The following is a 9,860-nucleotide window of genomic DNA, read 5'->3' on the forward strand; positions in this document are numbered from 1 at the left end:
ATTGTGCTCCTCTTTCAATTGTATCGTTCACAATTTTCAGTATTTTAACAATCTCTCTTCCTTTTAAATAGCTTCATTTTGCCGCAAATCAGGATCAAATAGGAAACACTCTTTTAGTATTTGTAACTTATCAAACAGTTTTATTGACTCCAATTGATTCTATAAAGAAGAAAATCTTTACTAAAAAAGTATTCCAAATCATCTACTGTTATCTGAAATTTGTTAAACAGTCATCAGACACGTCTTCCTTATCACAAGAATTTTTTGGACTAGTCATTTCCTATCTTCAAAATTAATTCCTTCATCTATTACCGACAAAGCTACTAATTTATCCCGTAAATACCATAAGAGATTTATGATTTTTCCAATCACTGCTTCTGCTGCATGTTTGTCATCATTTTGTACGCTGTTAGTTTTTCAGACATATTATATTATTCAAAGGAGCCTCGATTGGGTTGCTGCGAAAAACCATATCTTCATACAACATTTAACTGTAAAACAGCTTTGTAAAACAGCATTGAAAGGTTTTCTTTTCATGTAAGGTCAATTTAAATTAGTTCCTAAATATAAAAATTTTCAAACAAAAATTCCTTTTGCCACCCATGTTGCTCAGGGATAAACTCCAAGTTGCCAAAAACATATCCCTGTAGGAGGAAATTCACCAGGAAATATTATTACAAGTTACGAGAATTCTCTGTAATCTTTCTCAATTCCGCTTTTTACGAACAATTATATGTCATCAACTTCGTCTTTTAAAATTTAAGTGGTATGTGAACTTGATTGAAATGTTATAAGTTCTGAATAATAGAGATCTTTCCACAAAGTTTTGAAGCATTTAAATATTTGAATATCTGATCTAGAACTAAGAAAGGCAAGAACTTCTTTAAGGACACACTCTGTAGTACGATTTCAAGTGCATGATGCTGGCAATCCAAATGTAATATATCAACCGTTTAGTTTTTGCTCTAAAAAATTGCATGCACAATTTATACGGTTGGTATTGCAAATCGTTGTATCAAACACTACAGCTAGAGCAGTTAGCAATAAAGAGCTATCATTTAAGATATCATATACAACTGAAGAAATATCTAAGGAATTCCGAGTTCAATATTAGGACTTGAAGCTATCACGGTAATCCTGTCGGCGTTCTTTTTCCAGTTACATCTGGATGTAGCTTTGTATCCCAGTGAATAACTACAAAATCTAAATTTAAATTCAAGAAATTAAATTTTACCCCTCAAAGATTTTCTCTTGCTCTCTTAAGGAATGTACGATTGATCACTAGGCCATTTGGATTTAAATTTACTTCATCTACATAGGCTGTAAATGAATGAACGTCATTTTTATCCCTAATATGGCATTTGTCTAACACTGATGAAAGGCGAGATGATACCAATAGTTGGCAAGCTTTTTTGCATTGTGGTTGACCAGCTGTAGAAAACAAAAGTTCAACAGGTTAGGATAGATACCCATTTCGGTTTCTAAATCTTGTGAATCTTAAGAATTTGATGATAATAAAGGACTATGTACTGAAATAGAAGAAAATTAATTTATAGATTTCTACATTGCTCCGAACTGGATATTTTTTTTAATTTATATTTTAACTATGTAAAATAAGGTATATTTTTATGTTAGGAGTAATCAAGGATTTCTCGAAATTTATATTTTAAAAATTAAAAATTGCATAAGCATTTAGGTATGTTTATAACTAAAGAACAGCGAATTAAAATATAATTGCAATTACTTATATTTATAGCATTGAAACCTTGCAACTCCATTTGCCACACCTATTACATACACAGAGAATTTTGTAAATCAACACCCCCAAAACCTGGAGGAGGCAAATTTTTGTTGTCAAAGACTATTCATTAATGGCCTATAGAATCCCTTGCATCCATCTTGGTGGGAGGAAACGTTCCCCAGCCGCTTGGTTGGAACAAGCGCAGAAAAGCGTTACGCTTGACCCAAGGCCATTGGTGTACATGTACATTCTGTAACATGTTAAATTTTACAGAATAAAAGTGAGAGAATGGTCAGTCTGGAAGTATCAGCACCTATTGAGGTTCAAAATTACTTTAAATATAAAACGTTTGAATATTTTTACACAAAAATGAGAAAATCCGCAGTTTTTTCTTCGAAACTCAAAGAAGGGGGCCCTAGGGGCATGTGTTAATATTCATGGATTGACTTTACATTTTGCAAGGATCGTTTATTTGTACAATGGAACAAATTGAGGGGGCGTCGCGTAAAATATCTGCAACTTCGAAAATAAGGACCACCCTAATATATATATATATATATACGAATTTTGGCTCTCCTCTGATATGCCCCCCTCTTGGCGAGATTTTAATTTTTCGCTCGATACGAAAATCGCCAATAAGGCGATAACTTGGCAACCCTGGTTTTGCAACTTGAACGCTGGAAAGTAGTTTCTCGAAGTTTGTCTTTTTGCACGTGTATGTGTGGTAGGAGGTAGGTGCTCATATGTTTCGCTCTTAGGGAGATTTTAAGTTGAATACTCTAAAATAAAGTTTCAATTCAAACTTTATTTTAGAGTATTCTTTTTCTTGTTGTTTTTTAATGTTAATTTAGTTGAATTTTCTATTTTAATTATGAGTTCGGTTTGTGATGTTGTCCAAATGTATCAATTGAAATTTTTGAATGAATCTTCTTTTTCTTTTTCGTCAGGTCGTCCAACGTTTGGACGTACCGGAGTCCTAAATAGATTTTTTATATTTAAACTAATTGAAAATAAAGAGGTTTTTTTAGAATTTTTAAGGGAAATTGGTTTACTTAAGAATGAAATGTTATGTTCTAGATGTAATTCTGTTATGAAAATTAAAAAAACTAAAAAATGTTCAGATGGGTTAATTTTTTTTTGTAGAAAGGTTATTGGGGGTGTTGTTTGTGGAAAAGAAGCAACGATCAGGAGTGGGTCATGGTTTAGTTCTAGCAAGTTGAAAATAGAGGAGATTTTTTTGATAACATATGAGATTTTAATTGGGACCAAAACTGCTGATATTGAAAGTCAATATTTTTTTTCATCACAAACTTTAGCCGATTGGCGAAATTATATTAATGAAGAAATATTAAATTACATTGAATTAAAATCCGAACAAATATTCCTAAGAGCGGAACATATGTGCACTGCCTCACGTGAGGAAGTAAAAGAAAAGTAAAAAAGGTAAGTGAACATATTTTGAATTATTGTGTTTTTAGTGTGTTTCTGGTAGTTTGTATTTTGGTCTGGTTGGCATTTTTGTAGCACAAAAATGGTGTTAATTTCACATAAAATCTGTGACTTTATTGTATACTGAACGGAGGAGATCTGTGACTTATATCCGACTGTGATGTATATTAAAAGTCGGAGGGATAACGGACCGAGCGGCAGCGAGGTCCTGGCGAGCCCGAGGTCTCATAGTACTTTCGTAATGAGACCGAGGCAGGGCCGGCGAGCCGAGGTCTCATTACGAAAGTACTATGAGACCGAGGGCTCGTATCCCGGAGAAACAACGGAAAAAAATTAATGCATTAATTTCATTAAATAATTAATGACATAATTTGAATTTTTCCTGTTGGCGCTAAAAAAGCATCGCTAAGAACGATGTATGACATATGACGTCATACATAGTTTTCTTGGCGACGCTTTTTTGGCGCCAACAGGAAAAAGTCGCCAAGAGGGGGGTATATCAGATTTGTTCCCGAATTTTTCTTAATGCAACTTGAAAATGACAGACTCAGAATCGTCCCCCCCAATAAATTTCAGCCGACGACGCCAATGCATACAAGACAAAGTCAAACATCCCCCTCTCATAAACCAATGGGAGCTGGTTGTGAAGAGGACCTCTTTTAGAATTGGCTTGTAAGCAATCCTATTCATATACATGATTGCAGGGGTACCTTGACCATTTAGTCACTGCGACCTCCTAAAAAATTCCTTCTGCAGAAATTTTGACCAAAAAAAAAAAAAAAACTATGACTACTTCGTAAAACTTGATCGTAAAAAACAGATACTTTTCCCTTTAAGGTATGTTACTTGGCAAGTTTTTAATTTGGGTGATTTTTATTTATTTATCATTGTGCAAACTAAAATTTTTGTAGTTGGTAACTTTCAACAAGTTTAATTTCTAGATTCTACTGTTGTCATATTTGTAGATATTCAAATCATTTTAAGCAATTTCTTGAGTGTCACCTAGGTAGAAACCAAACAAGTCTCCCTTTACACAAAAGTACCAAAATAGCTACCAAGCAAAAAAGGATTTCTACAATAGTCTAGCCAGAGGCACCCCAAACTTAAACTTTTGGGAGAAATTCTCAATTTTACCGGATGAAAAAATATGAGCATGCAAAAGCATTTTTAATGAGAAGAGACACAAGCCATTATTGGGAAAAAAAAGCAATTTGAAATCTGACAAAATTTCTCAAGCAAGGAGTTTTTGGAAGGTCACAGTGATCTCCCATGGAAGTGTCCCTGTGTCTAGTGGAAATAGCGACCTGGTAGATAATTAGATCCAGCCAAAAAGCCTGAGTTAAGCTGTTTTCATTTTCAGAACTACGAGTAGGTTTACATTTTTTTAAAAGAGAGGAACTTGTCTAAGAAGTTTGACTAACTTCTTGACGGTAATCACAATTGATTAGGAAATTATACATTCCCAAAGAGAGAGTAAGCTATGTGTTTCCTTAAAGACTGTTTCGTAAAGAAACAACGACTTTTATTCTAAAATTTAATAATGTATTCTAAAATTATTTATGTATAAACTTTATACATAAATAATTTTAGAATACATTATTAAATTTCAGAATAAATGTCGTTGTTTCTTAACGAAACATCCTTTAAGGAAAACAACATGAGCATGTTAAATTAGCAAATATAAATTGCACACATCTTAAACAAAGTACAAGACTATTACAATTGAAAATCTTGCTTCGTATTCATCAAATTTGTTGCAGAACGCTGGTTTACTTAGCACAATATAGAAAATCATTTTGAGAGATATACATCTAACAAGGAAGAAAACCCGACCTGAAAGTATCAACCATTTAAAAGAACAAAAATAATGCATTGGTTTGCACAGTAAACAGAAAAAAGCTTACAAAATTAAATTCTCATGAACCGCCCCGGGAAGCATTTTAATTACAGCTGATTCCCACAAACAGAGCACATGAAAATTTATTTACCACCACCTCTAGCAAAAATCGCGGAGATCTCCTTTAGCAGTTACATTACATTACACTCCCCAAAAAACGTAGAAAAGTGATGAGATATGGATTGAAGTCTCTTCTCTCCAACTATTTTAGTAACATTACAAAAAGTGATAATTTAAATAGTTCAAAAAGAAATAAAAAACACATTGGATAGTTGTTCTTGCATTTGATTTTCTTATTTCTTATCACTAATAAAACCTTTCGTTTTATTTGTGTGGCTAGTATGTTTCCGAAGTGGTTATAGACCCGGCAATTGAACTATTGAACCGACAAATATTGCAGCAACTCAATTCGCAACTCCAATAAACTAAAGGGAGCGCTGCAGCCACTGTCTAAATGGCGGATGAAAAAGGTAAAACAAACAAATGCCGTAAGTTATAACTTGCTTTGACGCTTAGTGAATGACTGTAATTTTTCATCGCGTTTATGGGAAGCTTTCATTTCTATTCTTCTGAAATTACATTACATCACAAACTGCTGGAGATTGTAATTTACCCCAAAGAAAACACGTGGAATGGAATGTTTTACCCTTTTCTTTAGTATTGTTAATCACCGCAAGGTAGCGTATTCGAGCTCTGGAGTTGCGAATGGTTGGGAAGCATTTTCGCCGCCCGAAACTTAGAAACTCGACATTAAATCCCGGTTATCACAAATTTGCCATTTCAACTGCGCTTGCACGCGCGGACTTCACTGATTTCAAAAATATTGCTAAAATTAATTGCATACATTCGCATCTCCAGAGCTCGAATACGTTACCTTGCGGTGATTAACAATACTACCAAAAAAGATAAAACATTCCGTTCCACGTGTTTTCTTTCTGCGGTAAATTACAGGTTTAGGACAGTTTGTGGTGTAATGTAATGTAAGAGGAATAGAAAAGAAAGCTTCCCACAAACACAATGAAAAATTACTCTCATTCACTAAGCTTCAAAGCAAGTTATAAGTTCCGGCATTTGTTTGTTTTACCTTTTCCATCCGCCATTAGACTGTGGTTGCAGCGCCCTTTATAGTTTATTGGAGTTGAGAATTTCAAATTTGTGAATAAATATATGATCTAGCAACAGATAAAAATTAGAAATCACAAAAGCTTTTTCTCTGATTTAGTTTTTAGCCCTTAGAGTAAAGATTGAGTTTTGCGTCTTAATTATTAATGGATTCGGAGTCTGATTTTTCTATGAAACAAAGGTCCTTTTCAGAGTCAAATTTTTAACCTCAGAAGAGCCGTACTAGAATAGGGAAGTTTTCGATTTTTCAATTTTATTTTTACATGATAGAGTAACATGTATGAACATCATAGGTGAAAAATTTTTTGCGATACGATAAGTAGTTTTAAATTAATTTTTAAAGATCAAGCGCTTGTGACGTCAAATTTCATAGGAAGTGACGTCATGCGCTCTTTCGATACGAGAGAAGCCGAAGGACGTGCTTCGAAGTTGACTTCGAAGACGAAAAGTTAAAAAGCTTACCTTCTCGCATTTAACTCCTCGCGGTTCTGGAATATTAACCTCTCATCCTCTCGAAAATATTCGAATATCATCATAGATGTTACTTGAGGAAGATTATTTAGATTGTGCTTTAACGAATCCGGCCTCCATAGTGTGTTCAAAAGGATTATTGAATTTCTAAAAAATAAAAATATCGGCGCTTTCAAAATGTTCCTAGCGAAAACAAGGGTCGGCGGAAAGCTGCCCATTAGTGCCCTGTGACGTAAGCTCGTGACGTTTCAGAAGAGCACACTTTTGCGCGTGGATTTTTAAAAATTCATCAAAAATCAATCACGGTGTTTTAAAATTCGGCGATGGTGAATTTTTTAGTTTTGAGGGTCAATTAACAATATCCAATAGTCAAAATATGAACATTTAATAGGTTGCAACTTCCCTATTGTAGGATCACTTCTAAAACAAAACCGAACCCTAAATTAAAATGTATAATAGTTTGCGCCTAGCGTAAAATATCTGCAAAAGACTGATATCCGTACTCATATTCCAATCATTTTTGAAGTACACAACGTGTTTTACGTTTATGTTAAATAAATATTTCCACACCAATAAATATTGACGAAATGGGAAGATTGGGCGCCGGGAACTTTGGGCGCCGAGCATTTTGGGTGCCGGGAACTTTGGACGCCGAGCACTTTGGGCGCCGGGAAATTTGGGCGCCGAGCATATTGTGCCCAGTATTCCCGGGGCCTAAAATGCTCGGCGCCCAATGTTTCCGGCGGCGAATTTTGAAACGCTCTCAATGCTTACGTTACGGTAGCTACCGGTTAGTCAACCACGTGACAGCTAATGATCACGTGCTCCAATCAACTGCTTAGAACGGTAACCGGTTGATCACAGAACGCTGCGGTTAGTAACCGATCGACCGGTGAGGTTCGTCGAACGCAAGGAATGCTTGCGTTCGTTGCTTGATAAAATTAACAAGCATATTTAAGTTAAATCTGTATAAGCAATTCAAAAGAGAAATTAATTCAATTTTTATTGAAACACAAATACAATCTAAAAAATCTTTAACCAAAAAAGGCCCAACATAGCAATTTAGTAAAGATCATGTAAGTACTGGTGGAAAAAACAACAAAAGTTAAAGAACAAACTAAACAGAAAATTAATTTTAAAAAATGCTACAAAACATGGGTAAATAAAACTAAGGGTGAATGTGTCCTCCCCCCCCTAAAAAAAGGAAGCGATCACACCCCCACCACCAAAAAAAAAAAAATCATTGGCATATATATATATATATATATATATATATATATATATATATATATATATATATATATATATATATATATATATATGTGTGTGTGTGTGTGTGTGTGTTTTGCAAAAAAAAAAAAATAAATAAATAAATAAACTAGAAAGCCTATTGGAGTACTTTTGTAAAAGAGCTGTTCTGACTTAAATTTCACACTATATAACTGCATATAATGTTATCTAATTGATATAGTTGTATCAATTAGACCGTTGATTAAATTATTAATTACAACGTTAAACCTTTAGGCACATGAATTTTTACATTTTTTCTTAAATTCCAATAATTTAAATCGGCTGTTCTGTTCCTTTAATAACATCTTTTTTTTTTCGGGATTATCCGCAATTAAATTAAGAAAAAAAATTTAAAACTTTCATTTGCAGCATTTTCATCAGATTTCTTTTACTGTGTAAGTTAAATTTTCGTTTTGATCGTTTTGTAATATTAATATTTGAATAAGTAAAGCCGGATGGTAAGCTATCCATGGTTAAAACTAGTGATGTGCCGGATCGTCAAAAAAGTAGATCCGCGGATACGGATCCGGATACGGATCATTAGTGTCAAGATCCGCGGATACGGATCTCAATATTTTTTTTACCCAATTCTACTATACAAGTGTTTAATTTGTTACGGAAGGTATTCCCGTCAGAACAATAACATTGCTTATTCAAAAAATGTCATCTACGGCGAAAATATAACCAAGACAATGATTTACTCTCTTTAAAGAAATCTCCGTTAAAATTGAGGGAGGGTTGGAACGAACGGGTCAACGCAGCATCAATGTTTAAATAGAATGTGAAAAATAATTTCTAGCTTGCTCGGTAGATGTAGAATACAGGAGCAAGAGTGTAAATCTGCTACTGGACAGACTAGAAATATTTTTTCGCATTTTATTTCAGCATAAATGCAGCACTGACACATTCTACCCAACTTACTCCGACCGACAGAATAACAAAGCCGGGAACACCTTTACAAACAGTAAATAGAGAATTTAGTCTCACTTTTTTTGAAGAATGCCGAGAAAAACCAATATGAAGAACATAACAGAAACTAATATTAAACTAAAAATTTTAAAAAAAAAAAAAACATGTCCCAGAGGGCCGACCTGATATTGAGATGAATTTCGCGGGTCGGAACACACATTGTTAACAAATATGAACTGACAGCGGATAGAAATTTTAAATCGTTGAGCTTTTTCTCCTTATCCGACTATGAAATAGCTACTGATTACGCGTATAAAGGCTTTGAATTGCATTTAAAATTTCCTTAACGAAATTATACCTTTTACTGTATATAACTTGGAAGTTCCAAACAAATATCAAACGCAGAAAACTTTGTTCTTTTAATTTGGGACCAATATTTTTAACGCACGGGTAAGTTTTTACTACCGTAATTCTGAAAAAAGTTAAGTCGGTTTTTATTAAAATTTCCAGTAATTAAAGTTCTCCAAAAACGAGGCCAAGCTAAGAACACTTTCGATCAAGTCACCTTTTGAACGAAAAAATAACTATCAAAATCGGTTCGATGCCACGAATAGACACACAGATACACTTTTAAAACTTATTACTCGTTTCTTTTTGCAACGGGGAGTACAAATTGGCTTCTGAAATGATACCTTATAATTTAAATAGGGAATAAAACTTAATTTAAACGGAATTTAAGAGTCTTTTATTCAAATATTTAAGAATTATTAGAATAGAAAAGATCCGTTTCAGATCCGTCAAAAAAGTAGCGGATACGGATACGGATACAGATCTTTATTTCCCTCGGATATCCGCGGATACGGATACGGATATCCGGAACATCACTAGTTAAAACTTCAAAAGACACAAAACATTTTTAAAAAGAAAGCAAAAAAAGTCATGAAAAAGTAGTGGCGCCATCTATCGAGCATGGAAGAAACC

General features: G+C 34.0%; 1 protein-coding gene across 1 annotated transcript in view; it reads right to left on the reverse strand.

Moving 5' to 3' along the window:
* The window catches only part of LOC129225565 (phosphatidylinositol-3-phosphatase SAC1-like), a 69,785-nt gene extending 64,569 nt beyond the window's left edge, over window positions 1–5,216 (reverse strand). The window contains exon 1 of the mRNA XM_054860010.1: window positions 5,095–5,216. Within this exon, the coding sequence (XP_054715985.1) occupies window positions 5,095–5,129 (35 nt within the window). The 5' untranslated portion in view covers window positions 5,130–5,216. The remainder of the gene's footprint in view (window positions 1–5,094) is intronic.
* Between the last annotated feature and the right edge of the window lie 4,644 nt (window positions 5,217–9,860).

This window comes from Uloborus diversus, chromosome 7 (genome assembly GCF_026930045.1).
Source record: "Uloborus diversus isolate 005 chromosome 7, Udiv.v.3.1, whole genome shotgun sequence".
In the NCBI taxonomy this organism is placed as follows: Eukaryota; Metazoa; Arthropoda; class Arachnida; order Araneae; family Uloboridae; genus Uloborus; species Uloborus diversus.